The 14,766-nt window shown below is 38.6% G+C and overlaps 1 protein-coding gene across 1 annotated transcript in view; it reads right to left on the minus strand.

Moving 5' to 3' along the window:
• Nucleotides 1–14,766, minus strand: part of ROBO1 (roundabout guidance receptor 1) — a 784,554-nt gene that overhangs the window by 99,943 nt on the left and 669,845 nt on the right. The window contains exon 24 of the mRNA XM_042783645.1: nucleotides 10,555–10,699. Within this exon, the coding sequence (XP_042639579.1) occupies nucleotides 10,555–10,699 (145 nt within the window). The remainder of the gene's footprint in view (nucleotides 1–10,554; nucleotides 10,700–14,766) is intronic.

Raw genomic sequence — 14,766 nt, forward strand, 5'->3', positions numbered from 1 at the left:
ACCAGAGCTCCTAATAGGAGATTTTAATACAACACTCAATCAAAGACGTAACAAATGCAAAGAAACTCAACAAAAACACAGAAGAACTAAACAATATAAGCAATCTACCAACTTGACCTTATAGAAATCTACAGAGCACTTCACCCAACAACAGCACAATATACATTCTTTTCCAGTGCACATGGACATTCTCCATGATAGACCATATGTTAGGCCATAAAGCAAGCCTAGATAAATTGACAAACATTGAAATACTGCAAAGCCTCTTTTCAGATCACAATGCCATCAAATTAGAAATCAACAATAGGAAGATCAACGGGGAAAAGTGCAAACACATGGAAACTGAACAACACCCTCCTTAAGAACAACTGGATAATACATGAATTAAATGAGAATGAAAACACAACATAACAAAATCTTTGGGACACAGCAAAAGCAGTGCTCAGAGACCAATTTATAGCAATAAATGCACACATTAACCAAGAAGAAAGAGCCAAATCACCACTTTAATCCAACATCTCCAACAAATAGAAAAAGAACAGCAAGAAAAGCCTACAGTCACCAGAAAAAAAAAAAAAAAAGAAAGAAAGAAAGAAAAGAAAAGAACAAAGATTTGAGCAGAAGTAAATGAAATGAAAATAGAAAGGCAATAGAAAAAATTAACAAGACCAGAGGGTGGTTTTTTGAAAAGATTAATAAAATTGACAAACCACTGGCAAATTTAACAAAGGAAAAGAGGGAGAGAATACAAATAACACAATAAGAAACAAAATGGGTGACATCACAACAGAACCAACTGAAATAAAAAGGATAATATCAGGATACTATGAAGAATTGTACTCCAACAAATTTGAAAATTTGGAAGAAATGGATAGGTTTCTAGAAACACACTTAGCTAACATAGACTGACTTGGAAAAGTTGAACAGATCAATAATAAAAGAAGAAATTGAACAGGTCATCAAAAAATTACCAACAAAAAAAAGTCCTGGCCCAGAGGGTTTCAATGAAGAATTCTATCAAACATTCAGAGAAGAACTGACACCAATCCTACTAAAATTATTCCAAAATATAGAAAAGGATGGAATCTGCTCAAATTCATTTTATGAAGCAAGCATAACCTTGATACCAAAACTAGGCAAAGACATCATTCAAAAGGAAAACTATAGACGAGTATCCCTCATGAATATAGATGCAAAAACCTTCAACAAAATCCTAGCCAATAAACTCCACCAATATATCAAGAAAATTATTCATTATGACCAAGTGGGGTTCATATCAGTTATGCAAGGAAGGTTCAACATTGGAAAAACAATCAACATCATCCACCACATAAACAAAACAAAGGAAAACAACCACATGACCATATCAATTGATGTAGAAAAGGCATTTGATAAAGTCCAAGACTCATTCCTGATCAAAACTCTCAGCAAAATAGGAATAGAAGGGACATTCCTCAACATAATAAAGGGCATATACGCAAAACCAAGAGCCAACATTATTCTTGCTAAAAAGACATATCTTCTGACCTCTTCTAACCCTACAGGAGGAGAACATTATCAACATCAACAGCCCAAGGCCTATTACTGCAAGGCTAGACATGCTGCCTCCCTCTAGCCCTTTCACCAACCTTTCCTCCCAAAGCACCCACCAACTCTCTCCTGGGTTTGATAATTCACTGTAGTGGCCACACAAAACTCACAGATTATGGGGCTTATTAGGGAAGCACCAGGCTACAATTCAAGTTCAGGAAGAACGCTCAGTCTCTCTCCCAGCCCACAGTCTTTCTCCTAACAGTCTCTTAAAGGGAGTCAAGATCTGTATAGGTGCCAAGTTGACAAGGGGTGGAATTGTGATGGTTATATTTGTGTGTCAACTTGGCTGGGCCAAGTTGAGTGGCTGGGCAGTGGGATGTAGTATTACCCGTGATGAGACTGGTAATCAACTCCATGGTGGAATCTACTGAGAGCAGCTGAGTAGCTGCCTTTGGGTATGTGCTCTGCTTCCCGTATATAAGGAGAAGCTTTGAGAATGGTCTCTGGCTTATGGCACGCTTGGACTCTGCATGTAGCCATATTGTTGCTCAGCAGCCTGCTATGCTCTGCCAACCTTGAGACTTACAGTGGACTTAAGTTAATGGCCTGCTGTGTGGTTTGGTAACATTGGGACTGTGACTTTTTACTTGTCAACCTTGGGGCTTCTCAGCCTCAGCAGCTAGCAGCTGTCTGAGTGAAGAAATGCCTCTAGCTCCAGTGGGCCAGGAGCAGGAGGCAGAGCTGGGCCCCAAGGTTGAGGGGCTTTCACCCAGCCCCTAGAGCCTGGCACTTTGAACTTGGACTTAATAGACTCCAAATTATAAGAATAAACTCCTGTTTGTTAAGGCCATCCCATTTTTGGTATATTCTTGTCAGAGTGGCACTAGGTAACCAGAACAGAATTCTCAATGGAGAAAGACTGAAACCATTCTCCCCTTGCAAACAGGAGACCTCTATCACCACTTTCTTTCAACATTGTATTGGAAGGCCTACTCAGGGCAGTAAGGCAAGAAAGGGAAATCAAAGGCATCCAAATTGATAACGAAGATGTAAAACTATGCCTGTTTGCTAATGATATGAGGCTATATCTAGAAAATTTAAGAGACTCATTCAAAAATCTACTGGAACTAATTGAGAGATTTAGCATTGTGGCAGGATACAATATCAACATCCAAAAATCGGTTGGATTCCTGTACACCAGCAAAGAGATTGCTGAAAAAGAAATAAGAAAATCAATATCATTTACGACAACTACCAAAAAAATAAAATATTTGGGAATAAATCTTACCAGGGACACAAAAGACCTATACAAACAAAATATAAAAGACTGCTTCAAGAAGCCATAAGATATCTACATAAATGGAAGAACATACCAAGCTCGTGGACAGGAAGATTGAACTTTGGGAAAATGTCAATTCTACCCAAAGCAATCTATACATTCAATCCAATCCCAATCCAGATCCCATCAACATTCTTTAAGAATATGGAAAATCAGTCACTAACTTTATATGGAAAGGAAAGAGACCTCGGATAAGCAAAGCATTATTGAAAAAGAGGAACAAAGTAGGAGGTCTCACACTCCCAGATCTTAAAACCTACTATACAGCCACAAGAGTCAAACTGCTGGGTATTGGTACAACGACAGACACATAGACCAATGGAATAGAATAGAGAACCCAGAAATAGATCTATCGACCTGTGGTCAGTCAATCTTTGAGAAAGGGCCAAAATCCATTAAATGGGGGAAGAGATTGTCTGTTTAACAAATGGTATTGACAAAACTGGATATCCGTTTGCAGAAAAATGAAACAAGATCTATACCTCACATCATACACAAAAACTAACTCCAGATGGATCAAAGACTTAAATGTGAAATCTAAAACAATAAAGTTCTTCAAGGGAAAACTAAGGGCAAATTTAGGGGCCCTAATATGTGGCATAAATAGACTATCAAGCATAACCCAAAATGTGCAAACAGTAGAAGAGAAACTAGATGAATGGGACCTTCTGAAAAGTAAATTTTTATGTGCCTCAAAAGACTTCTCCAAAAGAGTAAAAAGAGAACCCACAGATTGGGCAAAAATATTCATCAATGACGTATCTGACAAGGGACTTTTCTCTAGAATTTATAGAAAACTCCAACACCTCAACAACAAAAAGGCAAATAATCCAATTAAAAACTGGGCAGAAGACATGAATAGACACTTCACCAATGAGGATATTCAGGTGGCCAACAAACACATGAAGAAATATTCACAATCATTAGCCATTAGAGAGATGAAAATCAAAACAACAATGAGATATTATCTTGCCCCAGCACTAGTAGTAAAGTTCAAGACAGAAAATAACAAATGCTGGCAAGGATGCAGAGAGATTGGGACTCTCATACACTGCTGGTGGGACTGTCAAATGATATAACCACTGTAGAAAGCAGTATGGCAATTCCTTAAAAAGGTAGAATTAGAAATACGATTTGATTCAGCAATCTCATTACTAGGCACATATCCTAAAAAAGTGAGAGCCAGGACAAGAACAGACATATGCACACCCATGTTCATCGCAGCACTATTTACAATATCAAAAAGATGGAAACAACCTAGATGCCCGTCAACAGAAAAATGGATAACCAAACTATGGTACATTCACAATGAAATTCTATGCAACCTTAGAGAATAATGTAGAATCAGCAAAACACCACATAATGTGGATGAACTTGGAGGACACTATGCTGACTGTAATAAGTCAATTACAGAAGGATAAACACTGTATTAGTCTGTTACTATAAAAAGTCAAGGAAAGGTTTATATATGGAAGGAAATTTTCTTTGTTGGTTACCAGGGGTGGGAGGGGAGGGGAGGGAACACTTTTAGATAGATAGACACAAGTGTTGATTGAGTGAAGAGAAGGGCAATGTACCAAATATGAGTGATCAACACGGTGACATTGAGGAAGAGAAAGACATGGAGAGGTGCATGGGAGGTACAGACAGCAAAGACGAACCCTTTTGCACATACAGTACTGTGTTGTTAGTGAAGGCAAACATTGATCTAGGGGTGGATAGATGGGTGGATAGGGTGAACTATTAGGTATGTCTGTGCAGGAGGGAGTGTGCCCATGACCATGTATAGGGTTGGCAGACAAGTTTTCTACAAGTGTACTGGTATGTTCTGTAAGAATTTGTAAGAATTCCCAGGTATATATAGTAGAGCTGACAAGGGACAAGGTTGTAGTCACTTCCTGGCCACAGCCAGCCACCCAGAGGGAACAAGTAGTTGGACATGTGGGCTCGGAACCACAGTCACAGGGGACATCAAACTCAATTGGCATAACATACTACACAAAAACATTGCTCCACATCCTACTTTGGTGAGTAGCTACTAGGATCTGAAAAGCTTGAAAGTGGCCATCTAGAGGCAACAATAGGTCTCTCCTCATCCAAAGCAAAAAAGAATGAAAAAAACCAAAGACTCATGGAAACAATTAGTGCAAGTGACTGGTACACCATGCAATCCTCAGCCTATACAACTATGAGACCAGAAGAACCAGATGGTACCCAGCTACCACTGTCAACTACTTGGAGCAGGATCTATGTAAGAGATCAAGGACAGAATGGGAGAACAATGTGGAACAAACCTCAAAATCATTAAAAAAAGGGTGGGGGGAGGGAGCAGGTTTGCTGGTCTGACAGAGCCTGATGGAACCACTGAGACTATGGTCTCTAGCTGCTCTTCAGGTCTGGAATTAAACTCACTCCCATGGCTTCCAGCCAAATAAAAGACAGGTATATGAGCTGAGCATTTACATTAGGTAGATACACTCCTTGCAGAGATCAATCATGGAAGAATAGAAGAATACTAGAGCTGTGCATGCACAGGGAGACCACTGGAGCGGGGGAGTGCACTGGAGGGAAACACACAGGGAAAGGGTAACTATGGGAAGGAAGTTGAAGGGGAGTGTTGCATTGTGGGAAATTGCAGTCAATGTCATGAGACAAAGTGTATGTGAGCTTCTGTGTGGAAAGTGAATTTGCTCTGTAAACTTTCACCCAAATCACAACAAAAATTAAAAAAAAAAAAAAAAGTCATGCAAAAAGAAAAACAAACATTTAACTCACTTTTACATAATACTTCCCAAAGGTAGCAATAACAGTAAGTACTTTATTACCAGCTGAAATGTTCGTGGCTTAGACCCACCCAGAGGGGCCTCACACGACAGTCCTGATGATCGGCTTTTGAAAGTTCACAGCCTTCAAAATTCTATGAAGCACGGTTCTACTGTGCACACATGGGATCAACACGAGTCAGAATGGGCTTGGCAGCAACAACTTCACAAATATACATTTTATCCTTCTAACTCAACATGCTCTAGAAAGGAAGACTTAAGGGTGGTGTTACTGGTGACTCAGAGGTGACGTTCTAAGCCTCTGCGAAAATTACTTTTAAAAATCCTTTAAGGGGGAAATAGATTGGAGATCAACTTAATTAGTCCAATACACCCCATTTGCCTTTGGAATTATGATAGATCACTTTTTATTTAGTTGATCACAATTTAGAATACTGAATGAAAAATTTATACTTTAAACGGCAAGAGGCTCTCTGCCCTTCTCCTAGAGCTGTGTGAGAACCAAGATGGATTTGGGGAATATCCATGCCTTCTCTTTTCTTTTACCCCAGGGCATTCACTTTTTAATTAGAGGGTCAGTAATGTCTGCAGTATATAAATTTGTTCACATTGCAACTCTTGTTCATTCTCTACCACCTGTCTTGGTTTACCTGAACTGAAGATTTCTTTCTATTTTCCTTTACTCTCCTAATTCCATTCTATCTTTGCCATTCTTTCTTATGTTTCATTTGTCATTTTACCAACTCATGAAAATTAGGAATCATGTAGTCATCTTTGACATATTACTTTCTCTTCTAAAAAGTTTCTAGATTCTAGTCCCTCTTCTTTTTCTGCTATATGTACTGTTGTAATAACTTTTTATTTGATCTCTCTGCCTATAGTCATTCTTCCTTCTCCATGCTCATATTGCTTCCAAAATTACTTTATTATAATATACATCACTGTTATGTCATTAATTTCCTCCAGAGTAATAAATGGTTCTCTAATAAGACAATGAAGTGTCATTGAGTCAGATCCGACTCATAATGACCCCTCCTTGGGTTTCCAAGGTGGTATCACTACGGAAGTAGATTGCCCAACCTTCCTTATAAGGAGTGGCTGGTGGGTTTGAACTGCCAGCCTTCTGATCAGCAGTCAAATGCCTTAGGCACTATGCCACCAGAGCTCTTCTCTATAATCTAGTTTCCACTTACTTTCCAAGCTGCTTCTCATGTCCCTACCATGTGTTTCACATCAGTTCCTCTGTGTGGCCCAACATCCAAAAAACCCTTCCTCTACTATCCCTCTGCAGATTGAGAAATTTCCCATTTGTTAAGGTCAAGGTCAAAAGCCAGCAGATCAAGAAACCTGTCCTTTCTTCCCAGTTACAATTAGTCTTTCTCTTTGGTGTACAGTTGTAAGCTCTGTTGCTTTTTTTTCCTTAAAACCTTTATCAATTTATTTCATTTTAGTCACTTTTTTTTACTAAAACAGAAATAAATGTAGTGTTACTATAATCTAAAAGATGAATTTTAAAAACTAAATATATTTTTGTAGAATACTTATTTGGGAAAAATATGTAAATACAAATAAATTTTATAAAAAGATCATAATATATGAATACTGCAATAGCCTTAAAACTGTTCTTAGATATAATTACATTATGCTGAAAACTGTCTGGAGGAATTTAAATTTTACTGAATTACTTTTCACACAGCTTTAACAAGTATAAATAATACACATGGTGACAATTATAAAGTCAGTATACTTCTCCCCACTCCAGAATTTGTAGAAATGGACATGATAACTCCAAAGCAAAATACAACAGCTGCTTTACTAGTAGGATTAATTTAGGAGAATTCACATGATGTAGAGAATTAACAAAAAGTAAACACAAAATCTACCAGAAAACACAGTCTTTCACTGATGATTATAGAAATAAAGGCATACTTCTTTCATTCTCCCCAAAATGAGGGAAAATACTGTGGAAAATGAAGTAAGTATGCCTTTATTTCTATAATTTTTGTGGCATAAAACCACATAATTTGAAGAGATATGCCACAAAATTCTCATATCTGAAAATCACAAAATCACACACTCACATACACACACAATCTCTGGGTAGTGCAAAAGGTTAATGTATTTGGCTGCTAACCCAAAGACTGGAGGTTCAGGTTCACCTAGACATGCCTCTGAATAAAGGCCTGATGATCTATTTCCAAAAATCAGCCACTAAAAACCCTGTGGAACACAGTTTTACTCTGACATACATGGGTTCACCATGGGTCAGAGTTGACTTGATGGCAACTGTATGCATGTATATGGATGTGTGTGTATAAACACACACACACACACACACATATTTAAATGGAGCTATCATCCCTTCTGATATTTAGTTCTAAAAGACGCTTCCAAAGCACAGATTCCTTTAATTTTTTTGGCAATATCTAGGAGAGTTTACTGAGTCCCTTGGTGGTACAAATGATTAAGCACTCAATTACTAACCAAAAAGGCTGTCATTTCAAACCCAGCCAGAGGCACCTTGGGAAACAGACCTAGAGATCTGCTTCCAAAAAGCCACAGAGTTGAAAACCCCATGGAACACTTCTACTCTACAAAGAGTCACCATGAATTGGAATTGATTCAATGGTAACTGTTCAGGTTACCTAGTGCCAGGCTCTAGGGGCTGGGTGAAAGCCCCTCAAACTTGGGCTTCAGCTCTGCCTCCTGCTCCTGGCCCATTGAAGCTAGAGGCATTTCTTCACTTAGACAGCTGCTAGCTGCTGAGACTGAGAAGCCCCAAGGTTGACAAGTAAAAAGGCACAGTTCCAATGTTACCAAACCACACGGCAGGCCATTAACTTAAGTCCATTGTAAGTCCCAAGGTCAGCAGAGCACAGCAGGCTGCTGAGCAACAACACAGCTAAATGCAAGGTCCAAGCATGCCATATGCTAGAGACCATTCCCAAGGCTTTTCCTTATGTTCAGGAAGCAGACCACTCAGCTGCTTGTGGTAGATCCCATTGTGAAGTTGATTGCCAGTCTCATCATGGGGAGTAACTACCACCAGCTGCCCAGCCACTCAACCAGGCCCAGCCAAGTTGACACACAAACATAACTACCACAGTAACCAACAATAACAACAGAAGGGCTTCTTTATATTGCTGACCTGCCAACACTGATATTTAGACAACTGTCCATGGAGCTTAGAAATCAGTTTCCCCTTAATGACCTAGTTTAACAATTACTTAATATGGGTTTAAAGAATCATATATTGTTATTTCACTGTGTGACATTAAATAGATTTGATGTGTTAAACACCAGTAACTGGAGACCAGACAAGTAGTGGTATAAAATCAAGGACATCATAAATGAAGAAAGTAAAATGTCATTAAAATGGTATTGAAGGAAGAAGTCCAAGCTACACTGAAGGCTCTGGTGAAAAACAAGTCTCCAGGAATTGACAGAATACCCAGTGAGATGTTTCAACAAACATATGCAGTCTTAGAAGTGCTCACTTGTTTATGCTAAGAAATGTGGGGACAGCTAAATAGCCAAACAGCTGGAAGAGATTCATATTTGTGCCTATTCTAAAGAAGGGTGATCCAACAGAATGCAGAAATTATCAAACAATATTATTAATATCACACACAAGTAAAATTTTGCTGAAGATAATTAAAAAATGGTTGCAGTAGCTCATCAACAGAAAACTGCCAGAAATTCAAGGTGGATTCAGGAGGTATGGAATGAGCGACATCATTGCTGATGTCAGACGGACCTTGACTGAAAGCAAACAATATCAGAAAGATGTTTACTTGTGTTTTACTGATTATGCAAAGCTTTTCAGCTGTGTGGGTCATAACAAATGGGTAACATTGTGAGAATGAGAATTCCAGAACACTTAATTGTGCTCATGAGGAACCTGTATATAGACCAAGAGACAGTCATTTGAACAGAATAAGGAGATACTGTGTGGTTTAAAATCAGGGAAGTTGTGCATCAGGATTGTATCTTTTCACCACACTTATTAAATCTGTATGCTGAGAAAATTCAAGATATATGAAGAACACTGCATCAGGATTGGAGGAAGACTCATTGACAAGCTGCGATATGCAGATGACTTTGCTTGCTGAAAGTGAAGAAGATTTGAGGCACTGATAAAGACCAAAGACTACAGCCTTCAGTATGAATACCTCAACATAAAGAAAACAAAAATCTTTAAAACTGGTCCAATAAGCAGCGTCGTGATAAACCAAAGACTGAAGTTGTCAGAGATTTCCTTTTACTTGGATCCACAGTCAATGCCATGCAAACAGTGGTCAAGATATCAACTGATGTATATATATTGCATTGGGTAAATCTGTTGCAAAAGACTTCTTTGAAGTGTTCAAGAGCAATGATGTCACTCTGAAGACTAATGATGTCACTTTGAAGACTAAGGCATGCCTGACCCAATCCATGGTATTTTCAATAGCCTCATGTATATGTGAGAGCTGGATAATGAATAAGCAAGACCACAGAAGAATTGATGCATTTCAATTGTGGTCTTGCTAAAGAATATTGAATGTACCATGGACTGCCAGAAGAACAAACAAATTTGTCTTAGAGGAAATAGAGTTGGAGTGCTCCACAGAAGTGAGAATGGCCAGACTCCATCTCTCGTTAACTTTGGTCATGTTGTCAGAAGGGGCCAATTATTGGAGACGGATATCATGCTTGGTAAAGTAGATAGCAAAAAGGGGAAGAACCTCATCGAGATAGGTTCATACAGTGGCTACAAAGATGTGCTGAAGCATAGCAATGATTTTGAGGCTGGCACAGGACTAGGCAATGTTTCATTCTGTTGTATACAGGGTATGTCAGGTGTAAGGCACCTAACAACACTATTATTACTTACATCCCCTCTGAAATTTCACTTACCTTTCATCCACAGAAATACTGTACTCTTCACTGTTGCTGTGTGGAGGAGGATGCACGGGGGGAGGAGGAAGCAGGTCTGTCCAGTTCATGCCACCCTGTTTGGGTACTTTGGGTGTTCGTGCCCCTTTCTTGTGCCCTTGACTCCCTTGAAAAGGAAAAAAAAAAAAAAATGGAAGGCTTTTATTTCTGGCCTTTAAAATTTTTTCTTTTAGCCACAGGTTAATTATTTTTTGTAAATATAATCCCATAATTCATATATGTACACACAAATATATAACTTGACTTATTAATTTTAAACAGAACTATGTACAATATGAAAAAATGCAAAGTACTCCCAAGTTTAGCTTCTAATAAATAGCAAAAAAGCAATAAAACCATAAATTAATTTTACAAGTCATATCATTAATAGTGATCTTTCTACAGCAATTAATTGCATTATGGATTATCATCTAAAACAAATGAGCTGTAGACATATTTTCTGGGGTGCCTTTCTATTATTTAATTGCTGGAACCTAAAATACAATATGATACAGATACGATCTATTAGAGTTCCACTGTTGCATTAAATTACTGAATATATATAATTTGTACTTGTCCATTGAAATTTTTAAGGCACAATGAAATTACTGGTTTTCATCAGAAAGGCAGGTGCAGATGAAAACAAATGCTGGAAGAACCAATACAACTACTGACAGAAGAAACAGAAAAAATGATTTTAAAGAAGAACTGAAGTGTTTTCAACCCGTTTGTATAAATGTGTTTCTATTATGGCTTATTGTAAAATGTTGTCACCTGAACATTCTTAGTAGTTTGAAATAGACCAGTTATCCAAATGCTCCAGCTTTCTGATTTTAGATATGGCACATTCTTTACACATAAGGAGCTGTATTTTAATGTATAATATTGATATACAGGGAGCTCTGGTAGCGTGGTGCCTAAGGCACTGGACAGCTAATCAGAAGGCTGGTGGTTCAAATGCACCAGCCACTCCTCGGAAGGAATATGGGGCAATCTACTTCCATAGTGATACTACCCCGGAAACCCAAGAGGGGTTGCTATGAGTCGGGTCCGACTCGACAGCACATAAAAACAACAAATATTGATTTTAAAATAACTTTGAGTTCAAAGATATTTTGGAATAAAACATTTTTATCTGTTAATAAAATGTCATACATTCCATATTCATATGAGACTGTAATTAGTTTTCTCATATGATCCCTTGACATCAGTGAAGTATCTTGGTTTCTCACCTCCTCCATCTGAAACTGCTCCAAGTTATATGGTACATGAAAACACATCTTGTGTTGTTGTTGTTATGTGCTCTCAAGTCAGACCTGACTCATAGCAACTTCTCCTTTGGTTTCCAAGGTGGTATCACTACGGAAGTAGATTGCCCAACCCTCCTTCAGAGGAGTGGCTGGTGGGTTTGAACTGTCAGCCTTCTGGCTAGCAGTCAAGTGCCTTCAGCACTATGCTACCAGAGGTCCTAACTTATTCAATGAGTCTTTTTTTTTTTTTTTTAAGGTCATTTGGGATAAGTTTCAATCAAATGGCAGTGTTTCTTAAGCCAGATTTTCTTTTATTGGTGTATTAGTGCATCAAGTATGGGCTGAGGGGCAGGCTATTGTTAATAAATTATGACTGCCAATCCTATGCTTGTCTGTCTCCATTCTTTCTTCCTGGACTCAGTTGTCCAGTTTTTGGACAACTGTGCACAGAACATAAAGCTGAGAATACCCAGTACCTTCCTCTTGCCCTCCCGGCACATGTCAAATGTACTGGTTCCATCAGTCCTGAGAGGCCTAACATCATGAATCTCTACTACACACCATTTACTTCCTTCATTCTCTCCCCTAGTTACCACCAGATTTCACATCTTTATATATTTGTACCAAATATTTACAAAGTAGCAAATAATAAATAACAAAAGATAAGAATCCAGGTTTCTAAGCTAAAGGATGGAGAAGGTTAACTGAATATTAATAACACAGAAACATTAAGGTATGATTTGCTTTATAAATAACTAAGAATTCAAAGATCAAATGGTGTGAGATAGTAAATATTAAAATATGTGATTTTTTTCAAGAGTATATACTCGAACAATTTTTAACTCAGGAGTTACTTATTTTAAAAAAAGAAAAGAGTCATGGAGTAAGATTTTAATTGTAAAATTATATCAAACACACACAGTAGAGACAGAATAGATCTAAATGGTAGATCTAAAAAGGTGGAGTGAATTTAAGTTCTTTTAAATTAAGATAGAAATACTTTCAATCAGGGATGCAACACAGGCTAAAAAATGCTAATCAACAAGTCTGAGTTTTAAGAGGACAAAGTAAAATGCAAATGACATATTCATAACAGAAGAGGCATAGAAAAAGTTTTGGGAAAGCTCCTAGCAACAACTTTTATCCAATTGCTGGGAGGTGTCATGTTCTACACTTTCCTGGAGAAATACACTAGAGTCAAGATCAATTCATTTCGTTCTTATTGTGGTGTGACTTGCCACATGTTTGGTTCTAATAATGAACCACCCTTAATTAGAAAAACATGACTTAAGTACCAGCAAATTCCCATCTGTATCCTCTATCAGTAAAACAGCTGGCACACAGCAGCAACAGCATGAAGACCACAGGGAAGAGAATTTAATGTGCCTTCTGAGCCTTACAGACTTAAGTTGGGAGGCTGCTTTATGGGGTTTTAGAGCATAAGAACAGAAGAATAGAAGAGAGAGATTACAGACAAAGACAGGTTCCTGCTGCACCTTGATCTTATGTAACTTCTCTTAGGCTTTTTTTCTTTTCTTTTTATTTTGATTTGGTTGAAAATTTACAGAGAAAATACACTTTCTATACAGCAGTTCACATACACTTCTTTGTCTCATGATGTTGACCACAATTTACCACAACGCAACATCTCCCCTCTTACTTCCTCCTGATAGTTACCTCTTCCCTGTGTCCATCCATCCATGCACTCCTGCCCCGAGCTGTCTCCCTGTGCATAAGCAATCCTTCTTTTTCCCATGCTTGTTCTCTCCAAGGAGTGTATCTACCTCAGGTAAATGTTCAACTCATATGCCTGTCTATTGTTTGGCTGGAAGCCAAAGGCGTGCATTCAATTCCAGACCTAAAGGGCAGCTAGGGGCCATAGTCTCAGTGATTCCACCAGGCTCCATCAGGCCAGCGAACCTGGTGCTCCCTCTTTTTTTTTCCAAATGATTTTGAGTTTTGTTTCACATTGTTCTCCCTGTCTATCCAGGATCTACCACATAGATCCTCTTCCAAGTGGTTGACAGTAGTAGCCAGGGACCATCTAGTTCTTCTGGTCTCATAGTCATATAGGCTGCAGATCGGATGGTGTACCTATCACTAGGACTAATTGTTTCCATGAATTTTTGGCTTTCTTCATTCTTCTTGGCTCTGGATGAGGAGAGACTCATCGTTGCATCTAGATGGCAGCTTGCAAGCTTTTAAGATCCCAATCGCTACTTGCCACAGTAGGAGGTGGAACAATGTTTTGTGTAGTATATTATACCTATTGAGCTTGTTGTCCTCTGCGACTATGGTCCCGAGCCCACAGGTTCAACTACTCGGTCCGTCTGGGTAGCTGGCTGTGACCAAGCAGTGATTACAACCTTGCCCATTGTCAGCCCCATTATACACCTGGGAATTCAGATCATACAAATAAAATTATAGGACCACTGTCTGCCAACCCTATGCATGTTCTTGGGTGCACTCCCCCTTCATAGACATACCTAATATTTCAGCCTGTCCACCCATCTCTCCACCCATATACCCATGTTTGCCTTCACTGACCATGCTGTACTATATGCACAAAAGAGTTCATCTTTGTTGTCTGTACTCTCCACGTACCTCTCTATATCTTTGTCTTCCTCAATGCCACTATATTGATCTCTCACATTTGGTACATTGCCCTTCTCTTCACCCAAATCAAAACTTATCTCTATCTATCTAAGAGTAGCCCCTCCCCTCCCTTCCCACCCCTGGTAACCAACAAAGAAAATGTCCTTCCATAGATAAGCATTTCCTTGACTTTTACAATAACGGACTAATACAATATTTGTCCTTTTGTAATTGACTTATTTCACTCAGCATAACGTCCTCCAAGTTCATCCATGTTATGCGGTGTTTTGCAGATTCTACATTATTCTTTAGGGTTGCATAGTATTCCATTGTGTTATGTACCATAGTT

This window comes from Orycteropus afer, unplaced genomic scaffold (assembly GCF_000298275.1).
Source record: "Orycteropus afer afer isolate SDZICR_OR568_19922 unplaced genomic scaffold, OryAfe1.0 scaffold00022, whole genome shotgun sequence".
In the NCBI taxonomy this organism is placed as follows: Eukaryota; Metazoa; Chordata; class Mammalia; order Tubulidentata; family Orycteropodidae; genus Orycteropus; species Orycteropus afer.